General features: G+C 42.6%; 1 protein-coding gene across 2 annotated transcripts in view; it reads right to left on the reverse strand.

The window, feature by feature from the left end:
- nav2a (neuron navigator 2a) overlaps positions 1–25,136 on the reverse strand; it is a 101,334-nt gene that overhangs the window by 18,669 nt on the left and 57,529 nt on the right. For both annotated transcript variants that reach the window (XM_028589316.1, XM_028589395.1), the window contains 10 exons: positions 15,456–15,585; positions 13,285–13,606; positions 12,037–12,769; positions 10,494–10,713; positions 8,228–8,505; positions 6,696–6,761; positions 5,897–5,941; positions 5,198–5,358; positions 4,543–4,725; positions 657–709 (listed from right to left, as the gene is read on the reverse strand). In XM_028589316.1, coding sequence (XP_028445117.1) covers positions 657–709; positions 4,543–4,725; positions 5,198–5,358; positions 5,897–5,941; positions 6,696–6,761; positions 8,228–8,505; positions 10,494–10,713; positions 12,037–12,769; positions 13,285–13,606; positions 15,456–15,585 — 2,191 coding nt within the window. The remainder of the gene's footprint in view (positions 1–656; positions 710–4,542; positions 4,726–5,197; positions 5,359–5,896; positions 5,942–6,695; positions 6,762–8,227; positions 8,506–10,493; positions 10,714–12,036; positions 12,770–13,284; positions 13,607–15,455; positions 15,586–25,136) is intronic.

Genomic DNA, 25,136 nt, shown 5'->3' on the forward strand with positions numbered 1-25,136 from the left:
ACAGTGTTTGAGTCAAATATCTGGATGGATTAGAGGATAAATGTGTAACAGCGTACTGCCAACTCAAATACTCAATATTACATTTTGTTGGCAATAGCAGAATCTCTGGTTCACACACAAACTGTGGAGTGATCTGAACTGGTACATTTGTTGCTTTGCAAAGATTTTCTAATACGAGATGATGCAATAATTATACAGAGCCGTGTTTAATTTTCTCTCTTTCCACATTAAATAATAGAGCTGATATTTTTTGTTTTTGCCTTCATTACACTGTTTACAGTGGAGAAGGAGGCAGGAAACATGAGGAGAACAAGGGTATGCTATGCAGCAAAGATCCCGGTCAGAATCAAACCGGGGCCATGCGGTTACATGGTATGTGCCCTCATCCCTGGGCCATCAAGAGCCCTGAGAGACAAACATATTTGATCACTAAAATGTGTATTATTAAAAGGTTGTGACCGAGATATGTCCTGAGAGGAACATTTTAGAGTTGAAAAATAAACGTGTCAGTGCTCTCAAGTGGACAAACTACATAATGGCGAAACAAAATGTACCCAAAAAAATGTAATGTAAAAACTGTATACTGTATCAGTATTAAATGTATACTATGCACCAGGATTAACCATCCATTTCCAGTTGACGTTCTGTGTACTCACTGTGGAGTAAATGGAAGACGTGCTGGAGACCAGAGACAGGGATGATCCATGAACTGAAGAGACAAAAACCACAAGCAAAAGTGGGGATTAGAAAGTATATCTGTACACACAACAGTACCATGATTATACCCCCTTCCACACAAACCACCCACTCCGCTCCAACCCTGCCCACCCAACACTGTTTGTCCCAGTGTTCCCAGTTCCTCCAGCCCGCCCCAACCCATCTTCCCACCTCCTCCTGGAACACAACGGCTGCAGCTCTGCAGCCATAAAGATAAAATGCCTACACGTTACAGTCGGACTTTGGCGTAACTAATGACAGCCTGAGCATTACTCTGCTAATGACTCAGCCACTAATCACACATGAGAGGCCGGGATACAACGCCAGCACTGTTCCCTGCCTGGGAGCAGATCAGAAAGGATCAGCAGCGTGATGTCATCAACCACACAGAGAGGTTGGGCTGATCCCAGCAGATTCATTCATTAATTCATTCTCTTCACAGAAGAAAAAGAACAGACATTAGTTTACTGAGGACCCACTTTTATCTTAATTTGGTCTAGACAGCAAGGTGTGCTGCTGAGAGCCACATGAAAAGGAGAATATTTATTTGATGTCTGGTTTAATCACATCAATCAATTTGTTTTTCGACCTGAATGGATTAGAGCTGCAAGAATTACTGGATTAAATGATTAGTCTTCTCGCTGAAAATACATTTATAGATAAAACAATGAATGAATTAGTCATGTTTGACATGTTAGATGTTTTTTTGAGGGACGGCTTTCATTTCTTTGTATGTGGGGTGGACAATAATTACTATAGTATGTTATTGTGATATGATCTTGTGTTACCTTGTGATATATTATCTTTATATAACTGCTACCAAGTTGGCCAGCCATTGGACAGACTAATTGATTAATAATTTGATTTTGTGGAAATTAGCTACTTTCCCTTTTCTGTTAAATCCAGTTTATACAGTATAGAAAGACTTGACATGCTCTCAGGTAGAGCTTTACTCTTTCTTTCCTACAAACTGACAATCCTCAGAAATGTACAGATTTCCGGCTCTTCAGCATTTTTGACCTTTTTATTGATGGCGCATGTGTATCTGTCGCTGTTTGTGTTAGCATTGAGAATCTGCACTTTCTATATTTTCTTTATAACATTCTGTGAAACTGACTGCATTTTTAACACAGTAAAAATCAACATGTGAATTGTTCATTGATTTGTGAGAAAAATCGACCTGAATAAAATGTACAGATCGTTTTCATCCATGGTTACGTTGATGATGTATTGTACAAGACTGTATCATAAGAAGAAAATGGGAACAGAAAGGTGGTGTTAATTACTAAAGTAAACAACATTAATCTCAATTTATACTGTTTTGAGTCTCTATCTCTAAGAGAACTACATAACCTGTAAACGCGCCTTCATTGTAAAATATAGTTTCTACAGACATAAGGAGAAGGTGAGCATATATAAAGGTGTGTGGGAGGGTGCGGGTGAAGGGGATGAAGTGACAGTGAGTGGTGGTGTTGCTCTCACACAGGACAGGTCTGACAAAGCGTTGGGTGGATGATGTGACTTTTGTCCTGTCAGTCTAACAACGGCCGGGTAACTCTACACCTCAGCAACATATACATGTACACACAAACCGCATGTCCTCGCAGACCTACACACTGCGATCCAACACCCAAAGAAAGACGGAGAGATAATAAGTAATGGTTTCTTGTATGTTATCGCGTCTCTCTCATGCTTCTCACTGTGATCCCTGTAATTATCTCCTCCTCTGAAAGGGAAGACAGGGTGCAATAATTATAAGTTGGTGCCTGTGTAATTGTGCATGTGCAAATTTGGTGTGTGCTACCTGTGCATTTGTATAGTAGCGTCGCAATGTCGGGAAAAGCTCAACATGCATTTGCTTGTGACAAATGTCTTTTAAAGTCGGCTGTACGATAGATGATTGATAGCTGCCTCCTTCTCTTAGACAACAAAATGAACCTTCATATACCGGTACATGATTAGACAAACGGTGCTCAGTGGGCTGTCACTGGTCTTTGCTTCTGGATTTAATGATGGAAAACAACTTACGTAAATCAGTTTCCAAATAAACTTTGTGTCATAAAGGTAATGTAGTTGCAAAATCATGCATCATCTTACAGTTATCTGTTGGAGTAGTCCAGCAGTTAAAAGAGGTGGTGAATCATCTAAACACGTATCGCTTCGTTTGACGGGAAGCAACTGGTCTCGTTTGTGGTATTACAGTTTTTCTGTAGTTTGCATTTGCTGGTTCTTACAATGTGGACATATTGATGTTGAAGGGTGTTTTTATGAGTAAAGTCTTTCAGCATTCTGAATGTTTATTTTGATTGCCCTGTGAAATAAGTCATGTGATACACCTGCCCTATATATACATACTACATCCGGATTCTGAAAGGATGTTTTTTTTCAGAATCTGGTAAAGAAAACTAAGTTTTCAAGTTGAAGTCAAGATTTACCAGATTTCTTAAAGTGCTCATATTATGCTCATTTCCAGGTTCATGATTGTATTTAGAGGTTGTACCAGAATAGGTTTACATGGTTTAATTTTCAAAAAACTTTACTGCACATTGCAGCAGCTGCTCTTTTCACCCTGTGTGTTGAGCTCTCTGTTTTAGCTACAGAGTGAGGCATCGCACTTCTGTTCCATCTTCGTTGGGAGTCGCACATGTGCAGTAGCTAGGTAAGGACTACTAGCCAGTCAAAGCAGAGTCTGAGGGAGTGCCATGCTAATGTGTTAAAAAGTGAAGCACATTTGTCTCTGAAGTAAAGGCTGGACTACAATAGAGCTGTTTGGAGCAGTTTGTGAACAGCGTTTTCTGTTGGAGATGGTAAGGTCCTTTGGGGGGGACTTTGGGCTTCTTCATTTTGTAAACCTATAACGTGCACAAAAAAAGATATATAACACAATAAAGGAAAGGGAAAAAGCCAAAAAGCATAATATGGGCACTTTAAAGAAAACTCACAGCTGATTCCCCCGGGGTGCATTTACAAAACCAGTTTCAGTGTCTCCAACTCTTAGCCCGTCTCTCGTCTTTGGATCTTTTCTACACTGTCAGTCTGTGATTGTGATCTGTGAGGTTTTTCAGACAGTTACCCATTAACTACATTTCCCAGAATACCTTTATACAACCTTGTAAACTTTTTGGATTTACCTGTTGATTACGCAGTTTTTCTCACCTTGAAAAATTAAGCCGTGAGCATTTTAATAGTAAATGTCTTTTGGCTGCATATATTTGTGGTTATGGGTTTGCGTTGCATTAGCATTTATTTTTTATATTGCAGTTTGCTGAAATGCAAGTTCACGACCATCTATGGCTATTTAACATTATTTAAGTGTTTAAGGCAGTTTTTTTCCATTAGGGGGACCATTTTCATCACGATACTACGCCTTACTCTACTCCCAGTCTCAGTTTGTTCCTCTAATTCAAAGCGCTCTGTTTCTATAGCTCTGAGGATTGAGCAGCGGAGCAACCTCACCCGAGCGGGGAGTCTGCCTGCTGGTGGGAAAAAGCACGGCTGGGTACTTATCCCAATACACAAGCTTATGAAAAAAACAAAGCGACACCAAAGCTGATTATGGATTTCTAAGGGGATGAAGGTCTTTTCTTAGAGGTGGGGTTGTAATCCTTTCTAATGTTCTCTAAACAAATAGAAAAATAATTCTTTTGGCACGGGGATGTGGAATGAGGAATGGGAGGCTTCAGAGTCATAGAGAGACGGGGGGAACGCCGGTTTTGGAAAAGGATTACACTGTAACTACAGATTACACCAAAGATTGGAAGACCAGGGCCAGGACTCACACAGAGTCAATGAATATTCATCCATCTTTCTCTCGTCTCCTCTTACCTTCCTCAAAGCCGTCCCTGAAGGAGCCCGATCGGCTCATGGTGCGAGTCTTCTCGTCAAGCGACATGCAGGAGTTTCTCAGCCGGTTGTCGCTGCACGGCTCATAGGAGCCGTCCTGATTGGTCAGGCTGTTGTTGCGCATACCGGCGAGGTTGATCTGAGCTGCCGAGGTCGGGCTGGATGCTGTGAAAATGACATATGACATGATGTAAGTCAAGTGAGGATTTCTTTTCAGCGTTGACATATTTTGGGGATATATTGTTTAGTCAGCAAAAACTGTGAAAATGGCAATTATAATTTCCCAGTCCAAGGTAACACCATCAGATTGTTTTTTTGGTTTTGTCCACCACAATCCCCAGACCCAAAGATATTCAGTTTACAATGATGTGAAACAGAGAAAAGCAACAACTTGTCTAATTTGAGAGGCTGAATCCAGAGAATGTTTAGCATTTTTGCTTCATACAGTATATGTCTTGAATGATTAATCGATACATTTTCACTGATAATATTCAGTATATGACTTGAGCCATGTGTATCAAATAGATGCTAAATCAGGTTGAGTTTCTCTCACCTAAAAACGGCAACCTCCTAGTTGTCAACAGCTTGTGTGTGTGTGTGTGTGTGTGTGTGTGTGTGTGTGTGTGTGGTTGCATACCGAGCTGTCCGAAGTTGAAGCGAGTGCCCGAGGGGGAGGTGAGGCTGGAGCTGGGGGAGAACGGAGAGTTACCGACTGATTCCTGCAGTCCGCTGGTGGAGTGGGAGCGCAGCCAATCACGGGCCTCCTCGTGGCTTCGCAGCTGTGCGGACGGGCCATACCTACAGGTCAAAGAAAAGATTTAAGTGGAGGTGAGGACACGAAACAGAACCGGTGCAGTGTGGATTCTGTGTTTTTACAGGACAAGGTGATTCAGATTGTTCTGACTTTTTACAATCAGTGAGGTGGATTTCTTTCTCTTAAGCAGCCAGATTAGTAGCCGGGATCTAACAGGATGAATCAGACTCCGAAACAACAAATTACAACAGCGTGAACATAGACTGATTCTCAGCTGTGAGCAACATAAACTGGAGGAAAAAAGCAGAAAAGAAGCCAAAGAAATTTGAACCCCAAAATCAGGCCCGCTACAGCACAACACAGTGACAGCTCTTTACCACGACAAAGTGACATGCCTCGTCACAGAAGCACAACACAAGTGCAAAGTGCCAAACAGAAACGTCAAAAGCTTCTTTCTTTTTTAAAGCGTGAGCACAAGCCCCTAAGAGTGAATGTAGACTCAGAAATAAAAGAAAGACAGTAGACAATTTTGTGAAGCAGTGTGTAACGGCGCAATAGTCCAGCAGGAAGTGCAGTTAGTACCTGAGTCCTTTCTTAGGCAGAGTGTTTCTACCACAGTGTGGCCCGCTGTAGGAGAGAAACACTTCAGAGGAGGAAAGCAAAGGAGGCAAGGAAACAAGTTGCTGCATCTCTTAAAGACTACCTAATGCTATTTTTAACCTGTAAATATATTGTTCTTATCGTCACTTGTACATCCCAACTTAAACACTGCAAATAAATCTCGATCTATGTAATATTGGATTTTAGCTCCATTGCTCTCCCTTTTCTTAAGACAACTGAAAAAAACTTCAACTTTTCACAAGAAATAAAGCAGACTAAGGCTACCCTGGAATAAAGAAACACTTGATTACAGAAAATTCTTAAAACAGTTTCAATTGATTCACTGTACAGGCTGAATATTTTTAATTCTTTGCAGAAAATATGACTTTTAGGGAAATGGTAAAACATTCTTTGAGATTTTTGCAGTGTAAAATCAATGATAAACATTCTATGCCCATGCTGTTGGGTAAATGCACATACAAACTCTACCACAAGGTGGCAGCATGTGAGCACAGACCGCCAAACAAAAACAGTGAAGCTGCCAACATCCACACAGACAACCGCACATTTACACTCGCTCATAAATTCCCATTCATACAGGAGCTAGAGGTCCTACAAATAACCACAAACTACCACACAGAGCGACACACCTACGCACAAAATCCATAAAATACAACGAGCTACCGCACAGCTTCTCTCCGTGGTTCTATGTGATGCTCTCTGTGTGGCAGCAGGCGGTGGTTTAGTAGGAACCTCCACAGCTGCACACAGGTACATTTACCTGTCCTGCTTCCGAGGTAGCGTGTTTCGGCTGAATATGGGGCTAGCGGAGGGGGAGGAGAGGGGACTGATGGAGGACAGGAAGGAAAACACACAACAGACACAGAGAAAGAAAGTTTTAGAGAATAAAGTGAATCCTTCAGAACAGGTCAACTGCGAAATACTTCACCAATGAAGTTAATAAGAAAACACAGTGAGGACGGAGGGTGATGTCATGGCCTCAAAGCTTTCGACTGCAGATGCTATAAAGTTTCCTCTGAGGAATTCCTGTCACATTACGCAGTCAACCTGTCAGGGTGGAATCCGCTACAATGACCACAATTACTGCGTAGTCGACTGAGGACGCCACAGGATTTTGTTTCTCTGCTCGAGCGGAGGACAGAACGACAAACAAGAAGCGACACCTCGCCACGGCGGACGCTTTGTACATCATTTTGATTCTGGATTCTTTAAAAGGAATTACAGTAATGTCAGAACTGAGCAGGATTTTAATGTCTGCGATGAAGTATTTATATCCTTAAGTGACAGGAACAATATCAAAAAGTAAAGAAATATCCAGTATAAGTAGCAAAATGTACTTAATTAAGTTTGGACACACCTTCTCATTCAATGTGTTTCTTTATTTTCATGACTATTTACATTGTAGATTCTCACTGAAGGCATCAAAACTATGAATGAACACATATGGAATTGTGTACTTAACAAAAAAGTGTGAAATAACTGAAAACATGTCTTATATTTTAGATTCTTTAAAGTAGCCACCCTTTGCTTTTTTTGATAGTGCTGCAAACCCTTGGTGTTCTCTCAATGAGCTTCATGAGGTAGTCACCTGAAATGGTTTTCACTTCACAGGTGTGCTTTGTCAGGGTTAATTAGTGGAATTGTTTTCCTTATTAATAAAAAAGCAAAGGGTGGCTACTAAAATATAAGACCTGTTTTCAGTTATTTCACACTTTTTTGTTAAGTACATAATTCCATATGTGTTCATTCATAGTTTTGATGCCTTCAGTGAGAATCTACAATGTAAATAGTCATGAAAATAAAAAGGAAACGCATTGAATAAGAAGGTGTGTCCAAACTTTTGGCCTGTACTGTATATAAAGTAAAAATTACTCATTATGCAGAATGACCCCTTTCAAAGCTTTATATTATACACTAATTTTTCTAGGGGATTATTATTACAGATGCATTAAAGTGTAAGCAGCATTTTTATGTTTCAGCTGGTTGAGGTGAAGCTCATTTGAACTACTTTTAGAAACTGTTGGATTATTGAATCTTTAAAAGAACTTTTTTAAACTATTGTATGTTTTGTATGTAAAACTAACCTGCAAAATAACTAGTAATATTGACCTCTGAAATGCAATGAATTAGAAGTATTAAAGAAACAATATGTGACCTCTAAAAGAACAAATAGAGCATTCCATCTTTCCGATTTTTGTTTTTCTTTTCAGAATTTTGAAACTGCTTCACTTAAAAAAGAAAAAAAAGAAAAAAGGGACTCCCAATAATCCCCCACTTTTCTGTGTTTCTCACCTCTCAGACATGCCGGTCTTGACGCTGCCGGCGCGGCCCAGAGCAGACAGGGTGTCCTCCCTGTGCGTCCCATGGCCGGCGCTGCCCAGACTCATGTCGATGGACTCGCTGCTGGTGTGCATGCTGCTGACGGAGGGGTATCCCATGCTGCTGCCTGTCCCGCCGTGCCCGCCCAGCGTGCTCTCTCTGCTCTGGGCGGAGGAGCTGCTGAAGGTTGTGCCCCACGTCAGGCTGTTGGAGGGGCCGGTAGAGGAGTAGACTGAGCCGGGACTGGAGGCCTGTGGAGGGGCGCAGAGGACGTTATTGGTTTTTAAAAAGTCTGTGTGTTCTAGTGCTGAAACAATTAGTCTTTTAATCTTCATTAAATCATCTTACATTTGCTGCTTTGCTCAGGGTTTTTTTCTGATGCATTTTCACTTTTCGTGTATGAGACAACTGCCTATTTAAACTTTTGAACCTATGCTTACTGTTTGTAAAGACATGACTTAAAAACAATGCCTGTGAGTCACTATATGACTGAGGCACAGTCTGATGAAGTCTTATGAATCATGTGAAAAGGTGACGGTGAGTTCATGACTGAGCATGCTCACACTTTGCTGCTCTGCTGTATTACGTAGCCTACAGTGAGTCAAACAAGTACCTACACTTCCCATCTGTGATTTTCAATGAACAAACTCATAAGTAGTTCAAGAAAAAACAGGTTTAGTATTAGTCAGGTGTTAACAAAATCATCCTCGTGACCCCGCCAAAGCCTCGTCGTTAGCTCACAAACACCTTCAACGTATACATCTTCTCTAAATTCAAAATGAAAATCAGTTTTAATCTTATACCCAGACTTAATCCTCTGGATTGACAGGTGACCACAAACCTCATAGCTAAAGTGTGAAAATGACAGTAGCTATAAAGTGATAAGAAATATGACACTATTGATAATATTGTGCATGATTAAAGTCAGGCAGTTCTGTAGAGAAACACAGTAACTTACACATATATGTGACATATGTGATAAGGCTCTGTAAATGACAATGACAATGCTAACATTGTGATGTTTAGCAGATAATGTTTACGGTGGTTGTTCTCTTAGCTTGGTCTGCTAACACATGCTAATTAGCATTAAAGACAAAGTCAAGCTGAAGCTGATGGGAATGCCATAGTTTTGCAAACATAAGTCAAAGTATTAGACAAATTCTCTTGACCGGATGATAGCACTCTATGAAGTTAAACCTGCAACAACTCTTTTAGCCACGTAGAGTACGAGGAAAACAAGTTGTGAACACACCATTGCACTGCCGCTGCACAATCACGAGCCGCCATCTTTGTCGCCCCTTTTAAGTTGATATAGTGAACTTGTTGGCAAACAGTTGTTGGAAAACGGTTATTGTTGTTAACAGTTTCTTATTTACACATCCAGCAATTACGGATTATAATTCATTGGAGTTGTGTTTCTGTAAACCCAATATTCATACTCTCTCTTTAAGATCTTTAAGGTTTTTGTCTCTACTGACTCCTGAGAGAAATATCTGGCTCTTTAGCTGCTGAATGCTCCCCTATGTTCATCAGCTCATCTATAACTTCTGGGATTTGTGCAGAGCAAACAGTGTATAGTATCATTTTGGCTGAAAACAGCTGCCAGCTACAAAACAACACTGAGATTAGTGAGAGTGAACCAAAACCGTAAAGTTGCTACCGGACAGCTAAACAATAAGCTGAAACTCCCTATCAAGCCTGAGGGGAGCTGCAGACTCAGGTGATTGTTCTCTGTAGGATCATCACAACAAGAAACCCCTTTCACATTGTCTGACTGTCTTCACATTGTCATTTGAAACAGTGGTTTTATTAAAAAAGTATATTGATTGTAGCCACTTTAAGGAATCTCTTACATGTTTTAAAATTATTCCTGAGGAGGACTTGGATGACTGCACAAAATGTCATGGTAATCCCTCCAATAGTTATTGAGATGTTACAGTCTGGACCAAAGTGGTGGGCCGACCAACAGGCCAACATTAGCATGGCTAAAAATAACTCAAATGCAACTCCAAAATAAACTCAAAAGAAAAGCAAAAAAAGTGCTTTCCCTCTTCTGATGGTAAGTAATGGGTGCTGGGCAGTTGGAGAATGTGTAGAGCTAAAAATAGCAGCTTAACAAATGAATAAGTAGCTGCTCCCGTGACTCAGTTCTAAAGATTAGCCAGCCTCAGTCATTTTAAAGGAAAGACTTGTGACTCTAAAAGCCAAAGAATAAACATGTTTATATGTTCTTGCTCACCTGCTCGCTGCCCAGCATCCCCATCCCTATTCCCTGCACTCTGCCTCCAAACAGGGGGCTGCTGGTCTCGCTGTCCACGCCTCCCAGCCCTCCGTCAGGGGACTCCAGCACCGTGCCCACATGGTTCATGGTGGCGTGGGGGTTGGAGATAACAGTGGAGTTCTTCATGTTTTCAGCCGTGGTGACGGGAGCCTGTTTACAGGGTTTCCCACCAAACAACCTGGTGGAAAATCAGAGAGGGGAGGAAGGGTGAGAACTGGGACTAAAGTACTCGCAGGACTGAAGCAAAGGATGTCATAGAATATTCTTTTCATTGCTGTGAATTTTAACAAATCACATAATCAATTAACAAGAGGCAGAATGTAAAGATGAACCATATTTGAATTTCTATAGAGCAAAAGATGCACATTCTGTCTATGTGTGACCTTAATAGAGAGATCTGATATAAAGTTATAATCAATCTATTAGTGTCTACATCTACATGTTTTGTAATATATGTTGTACGTAATTACATATTTTAAGACTTATTCCACATAGCTTTTTACTAACAAAGTTTTCAGGTGTGGAAGTAGCTTGAAGCTATCTTTTTTTGTGCATGAATGTAAATTTAAAGCGTATGCTGTTGCAAGCAGAAAGGTCATGGGGGTTTGAAAAATAATTAGGATCAATCCTCTAGAGATTATGAATATTAACAGCAAATTAAACAACAAATTTCATGTAAATATTCATGGCTGTTGTGGATCAAATAAGCGTTGAAGCAGGCTGGCTGAGTTTGCCATCCTTAAGGTCCCGCCGCTAACGGGACAAAAACAATAGTTATTCTTATTATTATTCTTTATTTTGCAGCCAGGAAAGGTTGAGTCAGGGCTCGGTCCGAGTCAAGGCCAATGTACGCACGCGCACACACACACACACACACACACACACACACACACACACACACACACACACACACACACACACACACACACACACACACACACACACACACACACACACACACACACACACACAGAGGGAGAACTCTCTCCTGGTTCTGCTAATCCTGGGTTAGAGTTAAATGGCAGGCTATGACGACTGGAGCCGTGGTGGGCAATAATGGCAGCACACAGTCTTTGAAGTGTTATCACTCCCTCACATTAATGAGGGCAGAGCGCTGAGGTAAGACTCAGCTCCCATTACCCAGCACCACACCCTCCCTCCTCCACCCTCCCCCCTGCACCACCAAGGCTGAGGCTTGGCAGCTGATCAGCCCATCTCAAAGCCTGCTTTTCACAATGGCCTGATTTAAACTTGCTGTGTGTGTGTGTGTGTGTGTGTGTGTGTGTGTGTGTGTGTGTGTGTGTGTGTGTGTGTGTGTGTGTGCGTGCGTGCGTGCGTGAGTATGTGGGTAAATTCAAGCCCATACAAGAAGGTAGTATGCACTTAGTATGGCTCATCAGTTAGCCGTCATTGTGTCTGCAGGATCACTGACAGTACAAATTATGTTTTCTAAGTTAATAGAGGTACTTAAGTTAATTATGTTAAGTGTGTGCGTGCTCACCTGCGCAGTGTCGGTGAAGAAACCGGCTGTCTTCCAGTCAGAGGAACAGTCGCTGCTCCTCCACTCTGCATCACGACTCCGTTCCTGAGAAGGTCAATGTCAGAGACGCCCTTCTCCCGATCCGTCTGATTGGCCATCAGGCCTCCTGAGGCGTTGGCCTTGGAGATGCCGATGGAGTTTTTCCCGTGGGTCGTGACGGAGAGCACGGCGGCCTCGATGCTGCTGGTGGAGGAGCGGTTTCCGTTGCGGGCGGCTGCTCCCGAGCGGCTGGGTCTCGGCAGGCTGCGGTACTGCAGTGTGGAGCGGGCGCTCATGGGGAGGAAGCCGTCGTCGTGGTGACCCAGCGCCGACCCGCCATCCTGCCCACTGGCCTTTAACCCTCCTCCAAGCGATCGTGCCCCAGACTTGGGCATCTTCCCCAGGGTGGCTGAGCCACTTGTGATGGTGGCGCCGCTGGCAGTAACAATGGTTACCATCCCATGGCCCTGCTTCTTGAAGCCGAAGGTGCTGGTTGGGGTGCGCGAGGTGTGTGAGGTGAGCGTATGTGTCTGGGAGTGGGGGTCTGAAACGGTGTGTGTGAGGGCGTTTGTCGTGGAGGTGCGGCTGGTGGGGATCGATTGTTTCTTTGCCTCATCGCCGCTGCTGCGTCCTGTGTCTGAGGGCGAGCGGTGAAGGCCGTTGGGACGAGGAGAGAGACGACCCTTTTCTGACACTTTGACGTCATCTGTCTTACCTGCAGGACACAGAACGAGACATCAGCGGGGTGTGACAGGGCTACTGATTTTACACTCCTATTGTAGATCAGTGGTTCCCAGGGGTCCTTGAGGGGGTTCCAAGGGGTCCCCAGCAAAAAGGGGAATCATTTATTTTCACTATAATTTCATCTATAAGCAACACAATGACAGAATATATGACTATTTTGAACATGGGTGTTATACACATTTGTAATAAAACATCTTAAAGCAAAAACCCTATCAGATACGGGAATCTGGGACAAAACCGTGGTCCGATTTGTTTCAGTTTAGGGGTCCTTTATGTGAAAAAGTTAGGGAACCACTGCAGTAGATTAACAAGTTGCATCTTTAAAAAGAAATACATTTAATTTCAGAAGTGAGGAGATAAAGAATAATGAGCAGAATACAGGTGTATCAGATAGGATCAAGTGAAGAAAATTTTTATTCATTTTTTGACATATTTAAACATTTATATATTTGTTTTACTATTATTGGCGGTGGATGTCTGTGTTACCTGAACTGTGGGTCTTGAGGCCACTGGAGCTCACGGAGCCTGTGCTACTGGTGCTTTTAGTCCGAGGTGATGTCACCCCCACCTGAGTGCTCATGCCCCTCCTCCAAGAGCCTGTGTGGGACACGGAGGGGGTCTTCCTCCCCGAGCCGCCCTTGTCCGACTCGTCAGAGACGTCGGAAGGGTTCCGGCGGCTCCACTTGGAGCCTGTCTCCATCCTGCTGACCCCGCAGTCTGACCCACCGTCTGGCCTCTTCACCTCGTCACCTGACCAGGCCTGGTGCACCGCTGTGGAGGCCGAGTGCTTCTCTGCATCCGTCACAGGCTGGGAACACACACACACACACGCACGCACACACACACACACACACACACACACACACACCAAGTAGGTCAGATTTATTACTGCTGAAGAAAGCGTCTTTTATGAGACGTTGCCAAGTGCCTCCAAAAAGCACTCCATTTTATGACCACAGCCATTGCGCTGTGTAATCCCGCCAGCATCCACATTACCATCACCTGAGCAGTTAGTCAGGAAGCTCATTGACCACATCAGGGCCGGAGCAGAAAGAGCTCTCCTTATTTGAAATGTGAGAGAAGCATTTTTTGCTGATATAGCTTTGGTGGGCAGCTCATATTTTTGCGAGAGAGACTTGAACTTAAAGTCAAGTCATAAGTCTTGATAAGCAAATTGCAAGTCAAGAAGAGTCAATAGTCTTTCGAATTGTGATGACATTTAAATATTTTACTCCAAAGTTGCGTAATTAGTGTGTTTTACAGTAGGTAGCTAAGACCAGTGCTTGTAGCAGCTTGCCTGCTGCTGTTTGCACTTGATCTGGGACTTTACCAGGACAGAATTTGAGACTAGGAGATTTTTGCTTAAAAGTCTTGAATCAAGTCTTGAGGGAGTCAAATCTCACGCAAGTCCGTCCTCACAACAGAGAAGTCCACTTGAAGTCCGTGGATCCTGTGATGACTCTTCTTCATACATGTGGAAATAGTTCCTGATCACCCACAACTTAATTCGTCTTTTTTCAAAACTTAAAACATACTGAAAGTTAGTGCTGAACTTGAAATTTCTTTTAACTTTTGTGAGGATTAAAGTACAACTTAGCTAGCTCACCAGTCTTTATTTATTTTTTTATAACAGTAAATTACAGCTGTTTGAGGGATGATGCCAAGGCAACACTGCAAAAAAATGCAGCAAGCTGCTCTGCTCACAGAATTTAAAACAGACTTAAACAACCTGCCCAGTGCCAGGCTGCTGTACTGACAGAAAGGCTCCTTTGTCTTTGTTTCGTCAGCACCTCGACCTCATCATGGCGACTGGCTCCACATCAGCCACAATAACGTGAGTCAGCTGACAATATTATCGTCTCAGCGATCACTTTCCTGAAGCGTAGTGGCTCTTAATCAGTGTTTAATGATTTGAGGCCAAAGTCAACATCAGCGTTTGTGAGTTCACAGCTGTAGTCTCACATTCTTCTCTGAATGCAGAGGAATGCTGGGACAGACCGGGTTTAGGGAAATGAGGCCGAGTGGTAGGATACGGTTGCATCAGTTTACCCCTTTATGCATCTAGTTTAAATTTCTTCAAATCCATTTCGAACAAAAAAAATTGGCAAATTAGCATTTGTACATTTTCCATTGAATTCACAGAACGAATGTGAAGTTAACTGTTGCTGCAATAACTGACAGCATATTGTGAACAAATAAACACAAAATAATGATAAAACAAAATGCATCCTCATCTTTATCTTCTTCTAAATAAGAAAACAGACAGTGGTTATTGATGTTATTGCAGACAGAGGCGAGGACAACCACTGGCACAACTACAGCTTGTAGAATTTATTAAAATCTGACGACACAGTATTGAATACACTTCTTGAATCCAAATCCTTTCCAATCAGCTTTCAACAAACGTCAATCACGTCAGAGCTTAAACTCAAACACGGATATTAAAAGAACTAAAAACCAACTTTTGTCAGATATATTACATATTTGCTGTTTAGGTAAAGTGTAGAGTGTTTCGTGCATCACGCTTTTCTAATAAAATATGGAAAGGTTTAATGAGATTTAATGAATGGAACTTACTATCCCAACCTGTGGCCCAATCGTAAAAAAAAGATATTCTTCTGAAATATGGATGTGTGTGTAAGTGTGTGCGGTCTTACCTGTGCGTTGAGGCCTTTGCGCTGTGCAGCGGGCGTGTTGGCGTAGGAGGAGATGGAGGAGCTGGTGTTGATGTCATCTGTGTCGATGTTGTCGCTTATGCCACTGCTCACAGAGCTGCTGTCATCCCAGCTGGACACACAGAGAGAGAGAGAGAGAGAGAGGTTAACTTTAGTACTCTTTAAACAATACATCTTTCAGAGTGGAGAGAATGAGGGGGAGGGGGGGGTCCAATTGGTAGACAGCGGCTCTTTGGGAACATGTTTCATTCCTTTCTGAATAGACAGACATTAAATTCACTTAGCAGACAGTCAGCAGAGACACAGCAGTGAGGTGTGATGCTTTTTATACCGTGAACTGCTCTGCATCAGTCAGCTGAACTCTTTAGAGACAAAGATGGTTTATTTTTTACAGCAAGTATGAAGTTCTGTGTCTAGTTGTATTTCTGATAAATGTATGCCTTTGTATAAAAAGAAAAGAGAAGGAAAACTTATTCTATTAACTAATGTGCCAAACGGAACTAAAATTGGAAAAAAAAAAAAAAAGATGGAACCGGCTTCTCTGACTGCCTGGTGATTCTCTTTCTTTATTTTTCCATCTGAACTAACTTCAGCTTGGGTACAAACACACACACACACACACACACACACACACACACACACACACACACACACACACACACACACACACACACACACACACACACACTGAATGGGGCTGTCTATCATATGAACAAAGGCTTGTCGGAGGGGTGACATCAAGGCGTGTGTTTGTGTGTGTAAGTGTGTGTGTCTGTGTGTCTCTGAGTTGTTCAAACAGACCCATCTGAACAGAGCAAACACGCCGGGAGTTGATGCAGGATATATGTGTGTGTGTGTTTGTGTGTGTGTGCATTCACTGGGAGTCTGTGGGGGACAGGAAGCCCTGCCAGTTGGCAAACATTACGCTCAAAGGACCAGAGGGAGGCTGATGGTCATGGCCAGTGCAGGGTTGGTTGCAACACACACACACACACACACACACACACACACACACACACACACACACACACACACACACACAGAGTGGTGTTTTCAAACTGTCTGTATTTTCACAGTGGTCAGGGGTCCGTTCACTTAAGACTAATGATACATAAAAACCATGTCTTTGTATGACAGCAGTTAAAATGACACACACATCGCTTCCTATCACATGAGCCAGGGCATTAGTTACAGATTACTATAATTATTGATATTTTTTTTTTTTGCCAATAAACCGATTAAATGTTTAGTTTAAAATCTTCAAATTGTCAAAGGCAACTGTGATAAATGATATTTGGTGATCAATGGATCAAAGGAAAGAAACTAATTCTCACATTTGAGCAGCTAGAAACGGATACTTTTTGCTTGATAAATTACTTTATTATTGTGGATTCAACTCACCAACTTATTGTGTCTACACTATAATCCCCATATTACCAGTGGGTCTGCATACAGTTTCAAATTCTACGTTACTAGTGCCAATACGATAACCTGGTTCATTCGATACTGATACCAAACAATAGTTTGAGCAATATGAACATGTATATTGTGGTAACACAAGCAGCCAAACAAGAACCCTAACTAAATAAAATAAAGTCTAAAATCAACTAAGTTTCCTGAAAAATGAGGAAATATCTCAGAGTGAGTCTAAGCATCTGTGTCCAAACATTCAAAGCCAACTTTTAATATTTGATGATACAGAAACATTATACTATGTACAAAAAAAACAAAAGCACTGAAGTTAAGCACCCAGCACATCATATCAGCTCCCAATCATCATTCATCTGTCAAGATGGATTTTCAGACAAGCAAGAAAACATGTAAATACAGTGTTCAGCAGCCAACTTGGAAGTCCTGAATGTTTCCCACCAGCAGAACCTGAACACAACATCCTAATTATAGCTTTTACAAACTAAACAAAAACAAAGGCTGGTGAACGGTTCAAATCCCAGATTCAGATTTACCACTAAAATCTAATCAACTGGCCATTGGCAGATTTCAAGCCAAACACATTTGCTGTGTTTTAAACAACCTTGCTAACAACCTGACTAAAAGAAACAGAGAGGAAACACAACTTCCTTCTGGATTTACCAGCAGCCGAGCGGAGATACTGAGTTTATGAGTTGAAAGCATCAGTGAATCCATGAGCTGAGAGGTGCTGAGAGATTTAGAGTGACCACAACCGTCTCAGCCTGTCCAAACAGCCACAGGGGAAAGTCTCTCTCTCTCTCTTACACACACACACACACAGAAAATAAAGGTATATGGACAGCGATGAAGAAGCAGACACATACACAAACCCACAAAGATTCCTGAACATAGACTGAACCAAAGACATCATAACTACAAGGACAAGTTTCCTTGTTACACTTGTGGGCACACACACACACACACACACACACACACACACACACACACACACACACACACACACACACACACACACACACACACACACACGCATCTACCTGGTCAGGGTGCCTGGGTTGCCGTGGGAACCAGAGCGCTGCGGGAAAATGCCAAGCTGGACAGAAAGCTTCATGACTTCATGCAGCTGAGAGAGTTCACAGAGCCAAATGTCTCTCCCACTCCCTCTCTGTCTGACTCTCTCTCTGTCTCTCTCTCACACTGAGCTTTCTCAATGTCTCTCGCCCTCTCTCTCTCGCCCTGGCAGTGTTCCTAAAACGAGCTCCTTTGTCGCTCATTGCACTGATGGTTCATCCCTGGGGCACTGTTCGTCTCTCTCTCTGGACTAACAGAGAGAGAAACTGGGGGGGGCGAGAAGAGGGAAGGACCTGCCCTGCTGCTGGTAACATGAGCCTCCCCCGGGACTGTTAACCACTTCACTGCTGCAGCCACACCACTAATAGAGCACACTCAAACACACCCCGAGCCCTAAATAAGCCACTTCAGCCTAACAAGAATCAAACGGCAACACAAGTCAAAGCCACATGATCACAGACAACCTCCCCGAAACTGAAGGACAATCCTCGTCCCACTGTTGCTGTCCCGTGTGTTTCCCAGCTAAGGTTTGTGTGTATGTGTGTCTGTGTGTGCAAGACTGCAATTTCCCAGACAGATCCACCCTGACTAACTGACAAGCCAGTGCTAATTAGAGATCAGGGCAAGCGGCGTGGCCCAACCCACAGCCTCCTGCTGGCAAAGCAACCCGCCAGTTAAGCACCGACGAGCCCTTTACGGCCAATCACAGGAGACGGTAACTGCTGGCTGCCCGCGGGAGGAAGCAGTGCCAAGCACAGGCCGACAACTAATAGATCATCACACTGAGGGGATGAGGTAAAGTAGCCTCGTGAGACCGTCCTGATCTCGCGAGCTCCAGGTTTCCACTCGCAGATCAGAAAATTTGGAGCAGTTAGCCAAACGACCGGGCCAATCAGCGTTGGTTTTGAGGCGGGTTAGGTGGTGATAGACCGATGGTTTATCCAATCAGCTAACCAGTATTTTCAGACAGCGGTAGCCCTAATTCTGTTAGCCGCTCGCTAATGCTTTTTTTCTCTTGGATCCTTCTTTTGGAATATGGTCCGGGAACCTGAAATGGTGACTTTTATTCCTAAATTCTTGTTACACAAACGGCAAATATCCTTTACCGACATCTTGCTTGCATGCTGAGCTTACGACCTATGCTTTGCCTGCAGCAGCAGGGGCGGGCTTGTGGTTGTATTTTCATACGCTTCGTGGATCTGATTGGTTGATTTGGCCCGTCTATCACCAACATAGGTGATAGACAGATGGTTCATCCAATCAAATAACCAGTATTCCGCCCCTTCCCAAAAGTTCTCCAACGGAAAGTTCCCAGATGGATATGCCGAGCAAATGCGAAGCAATCCATCTGGTGGAGTCAGGTTAGAGGTGAAGAGCTCTTTACTCTTCCTCTTAAAGGGTCAGTTCACCCAAATCACAAAATAAACTCATTTTCTATTACAGTATCTAGCCATTTAGACCGTCCTGCGGTATATTCAGATTCCTGCCTCCAAATTAATACAACGGGGGTGAATGGGATTTTGTTTCTGGTGCTTTTTAGATTTTGAGTGAACTGACCCTTTAAAGTGTGAGTGCGCAGTTAACACTTTGTGTGCAAGCACAGACTTCATTCTCTCACTCACTATAGAGGCTTAAAGGCCTGTAAACCGGTCAGAGAGGACAGTAGTGGACAAGGAAAAGAGACCCAAATCAAGACATTCCGGGGCACAACCTCACCTCTCGCCGGGTCCCTTTAGAAAGCTGTTCTGCTTTCCCAAAAAGGGTCAGAGTTCAGAGGCCAAACCTCCAAAGAGAAGAGCAAAGTGGGGGAGACAAGGGGACCAATGGAAAGAAAAAGAGTTACCATGTGGGTCAGCCAATAGGAGTGTCTGGAAGTGTCCTGAGAAAAAAGCCTTGGTTGTGTTTGTTTAACTTTTCTTGTGTGCGTCCCTTGGGACTGTGGTCGGTCGGTGGTTTGGTTGGCCCGGCAGTACTGTAACCCCCCCCTCCTGAAAAATCCAACGCTGGCACATGCACACAGGATCTGTGCCGCAGAAACATACACACAGACATGCGGCCACAACAGAGCCGTGAAGCAGAAGTAAGGGGATTTCCTGTGTTTGAGGGGCGACTACTGGTCCTCATACTGGAGCTGGATCATATAACCCCAAATCTCTGTCCACACAGACAGACAGACAGACAGACAGAGCGGGGGAGGAAGAGGGGAGGATTTCAACTGTCTCTCTGACTTTACAGCCCTAAGGGCTGGAGGGGGGACACAGATGACAGGTGACGTCTGGTGTTGTGGCTTTATCCCAAACATATCATCACCATCAGAGACATGCAAAACACTTGATTCCTATCAGTAAATATGGTTTGCATAACGGCACAAAATGAAAACAACTTTTTCTTATGGGGCTAGGCCGTAACACAACATTAACGTTTATCAATAGTCAGCGGAATCATATCTTGATGATTTGAGCTTGGTATAGTTTGAAATGTTTTGATATGTTGATACAATACCGGATTTTCGGTACTTATATCAAACAATATTTGATGTCTTACCTTGATGGATATGAATGTTTCTCTGCTGTTTTTTTATTTTACCAAAGGAAGCCAAACTTAAACTCAAATGTTGACTAAACACAAGCAGCTGTTTAAGAACTTTTCCTCCATAAATTCCTCCATCCTCCTAAAATTAACTAAGTTTTGAAATAAATCAAGGACTATCTGATCAAACAACGTGTGAATCTGGACAGATATACAATGCCAGCTTTTGATACGTAATAAGTATTGAGGTTTGATATCCTGTGATGGAATGATCATATTGTGTTGTTAAAATTGTTCTCAAAATAAATGATTGAAAGCAAAATGTATAAAAATGAAGAACAACAATTCAAACATCCTACAAAATGCAATCACCTAAATAACAGATACAGAGAGAAAGGCTGTTTAGTGTTAAAACAGAATGCTACGTGTTCAGACTGGCATAACATTCATATGGAAATTAGGCTACTTAGAGGTGATGTATAGCAACAAAACAGAAAACTAAGGCAGCAGAATAACGCTAAGATTTCTTCCATCAGTGTCTGTACTCGCAGCTGCTCATAAGGGCTCAAAACTAATTATTTCAGTGTTGTAAGGTGAATTAATACATGCAAGCTCTTGGGTATTTAGATCTGAAGCATGATATGATCACAGGTGTCTTTATTACCTCAACTGGATTGATTTAATGTGATGTTGTTGATGATATTATTCTTATAAAGTGTTAATTAACTTGCAAAATAGGGACAATGTACTAAATCTACACTTGAGAAGCAGAAAATAATTGTGGCCAAAAATCACCAAAACGTGACAACATTTAGGGTTCATGGTTCAGCTCAAATGTATCTTTTTTATGATTTTATCAAAAGACAACAGTCAGGACCAAACGGGCATACGGAGTGAGAGGGCGAAGGAGGCAGTGAAGGGGCCGCCAGGACGGGACCCAACACATTCCAGGCCGGAGCCCAGGAAATGACACAGCTGTCCCTGCACTGACGGGAAATGACAGGACTGGACAACACACTAAGGAATGTGTGTGTGTCTCTCTCTCTCTCTCTCTCCCTCCCTCTCTCTCTCTCTCTCTCGTGTCTGGTCTTATTGTCTCCTGTCTTTGTGAAAACATTTGCTATCTGCACTGAGAGAATTTATCAAAACACTTAGATCCATCTGGCTGCCTGTCTTTCATACAGATTTCCTCTGACTCGTCTCTTTCTCACTCTGTTTGATGTGTAAACAAACACACTCCCTTAGGTTGGACCAGCTGACCCGGATCCACGGTAAAAACTCGTCACACGTGCGACACGCATCACCCAACACAGGCACACGACTCCCCCGTGCTGCATCTGCTCATGCAATGAAAAGCAACATTTAAAAGACTACTGGGAATTTCTACGTGGAATTTCTCACGTGTGTGTGCAGATACACTACTTAAACACACGGCGCATACAAACCAGCCCATTGTCGCCTCAGTGCTAGAATGAAACACAAGGCTGTAACTTCTGCCTCTCTACGTCTGTGGTCTACCACATGGGATCATGGGATCATGGGATCCCGGGGGCCAAATAATAAAAAATTAGTGCAGCTACAACATAAAGGCAAACTTTGGTCAGAATCTGCCCTATTTTATGCTCATCTGGTTTGAAACCTGCTTTATAAGTTTCTCCAGATAACAGATATTGATCCACTTTGAGGAAATAAAACACTTCCAGGATTTTCCTCTCTTAACGTTGAGCCACTTTGGTTTTTTTCCCACTTTGTTCTTTGGTCTATTTTCCACAGATGCTCTCAGTTACGTCTCCATCGGAATTAAATTTCTTGTCACACAGCGCAAAATGTTGCATTAAATAAAACTTCATACTTGTTGATGTAGAATAACCTGTATGGTACTCTTCAAAATCATTAACCTGCATCATTTGAAGTATGGAAACAAAAACATATTTAGTAATAATGATTTCCAGTTACTAATAGAAAATGTAGATTGGTTACTGACAGTTCGGACATTATTTTATTATACTGACGTTATTAAGTTCAATATTAATAAGCTGATACAGAATATTTATATGATAATGTTAGATTATTTTCACTAAGAGGATTCTTTCCAAACTTAAACCTACTTCAGGTGAAATAAAATGGGAAAGCAGTGACTTAAGGGTTAAAATCAGAAAATGCAAATGATACCATTTGGGGCTCACAGGACAAAATCTTACCAATATGTTAGTCTGTAGCCTGTTACATTTCAAGAGTCCATGACATTAAATCTCTCTCGCATGCAGACTTTTGTCCCTGTGCCTTTCCTGCAGCTGAAACGTGGATAACCAACTTTATCCAGCGACTTTAAAGCTGCAACCTGCACGAACCTGCTGACTCCCCGGCTTCCCACCCGCACCTAACCTCACGGAAAATATTAGTCAGGTAAGGTATGGAGGATTAAAACTTACCCTGTGCTGCTGAGTGCTCCACAAGCCACTCACTGTAGATTAATTGAAGTCCAACCTGCTCTGCTCCTTTGCTCTACTTTCTCCATCTACTGTTTCCTCTTGGTGGCCTGGATTAGATTCCAGACTGGACCAGAGACGTGGGACCGAGCCTCTGCCCTCTGTGTTTCCCTTCAAAAACTGCTGGCTCTGTGGCTAACTCACTTGGCTGAGGCTCATATACTTTGCAATCAAGACATCCTGTTTCCAAATCCTACCCTCAAACTTTGTTGCATATCAAGCTTTTTTCTCTATGTGGGTCATTACCACATCTCACTGCTTTCAGATGAGTAATAGGCTACAGCAAATAGATAAGACCAAAACAGGATAACACAAACAAGCTTAAACAAATAACATGCCAGAATAATGAGTACAAAGATCAAGAGAGAGCTGTGGATGTTAGAGCAGCAATGTTGGGCATAAAAAGAGAATGTGTGGAAGAAAAACCCTTATTTACCTGAGGGAGAGCCCCACCCACGTACGTGTGTGTGTGTGTGTGTGTGTGTGTGTGTGTGTGTGTATTTCCTGGGGCGAGGCAGGTGTGCTTGTTAAAAGCCCAGAGGAGGGGAAGATGGCCTGCTGAAACAGTATGCATGGCAACAGAAACATAATTTCTCTTATGATTCTGTCTCTGTTTCTCTCTGCTCATAACAAGCTTACTTCCTATTGATTCTTTCTCCTTTTCTTTTCCAATCAAAAACCCAACCGTTTAATGTTTTCCTATGCGTGTGACGTTGGTCACAGTCGTGTTTTTGTCGTTTATTTGTGTTACTAAAGCCTTTCCCAATGTTCTTTTTTTTTTTTTACACGCGTTCTCGCGATAGTACGGCACGTTCTCGCGATAGTACGGCACGTTCTCGCGATAGTACGGCACGTTCTCGCGATAGTACGGCACGTTCTCGCGATAGTACGGCACGTTCTTGCGATAAGATGTGTGTATGTTTACATCCGCTGTATACAACGCAGACATACACGTGGATAGCTCAAAATGCGTACAGATAACACGCCATTTGGCTTTAGGAAAGTGGCGTGTATGTTTACGCAAAGTCATGATGCCATATTGTGCTAAAAAAAAAACTGTAAGACTGTGTCTCTTTTAAAGCTGGTGAGACCTGCCCTTTAAGGCTGAATGCTCAATAGCTCAATTGTTCATTTGTATTGAAAACATTTATTTCACTTAAAAAAAAAAAGCAAATAATATTAAAATGACCAACATGGAGATTTTTGCTGTGTAGGTGGAAGAGCATTCTGCAACAGCTGGGGTATGTGAGTGTTCGTGGGAGGATCCCATTAACATGAGAACATATTTGACCTTATATCTTGAATCAAACTGCTACAGATTGTGGGTCAGACTGCGCCAGTGTGCCCCAGAACGCCTTCATCTCACACACACACACACACACACACACACACACACACACACACACACACACACACACACACACACACACACACACACACACACACACACACACACACACACACACACACACACACCTGGGACCCAGCAGATCTCTGCTTTCAGTATGAACATGTCTGGGAGGCATTTATAGTATTTAGTATTCTAGGAGAGTCAAATGCTGTGTGAGAGTCTGGATATCTGTGGAATAGTATTTGGTTGCATAAAGTGTGTTGTGAGTGTAAGTGAGTTAGTGTGTGTGTGTGTGTGTGTGTGTGTGTGTGTGTGTGTGTGTGTGTGAGAGTGAGTGAGTGTGTGTGTATATAAGTGCAGAAAATAAGGGGAGAGCAGACAATGGAAAGGTGTGGCTGCGTATCTAAAGCCACATTTAACAAATTCTCCTCTCAATGAATGTGAGCTAGATATATACCATATAACAAAATATTTCCTAATTCCCAAATCTTGAGTTAGATTGCATAAATTTAATCATGGACAGCACGTTATTGGCTGCAGTAAGACTGGAGTTCTTTTTGAAGTTTGAGAAGCTACGTTTCTTACTTTCCTCTTCGATCTGTGAACATGCCTTTCTGATGCTCATCCAATACAAGAAACACAGGATCCCATTTCCTGGCATGCAGGGTGCTCTCAGTTTACTGTTGTTATCATGGTCCGTTATCATCATGGTAGCCACGTTATTGGCTGTTCAACAAGTTCAACGTAGCCAGCATGCAAAGTAAACGGACATCTACCGGCCTTTAAAACGCA

This window comes from Perca flavescens, chromosome 1 (genome assembly GCF_004354835.1).
Source record: "Perca flavescens isolate YP-PL-M2 chromosome 1, PFLA_1.0, whole genome shotgun sequence".
Classification (NCBI taxonomy): Eukaryota; Metazoa; Chordata; class Actinopteri; order Perciformes; family Percidae; genus Perca; species Perca flavescens.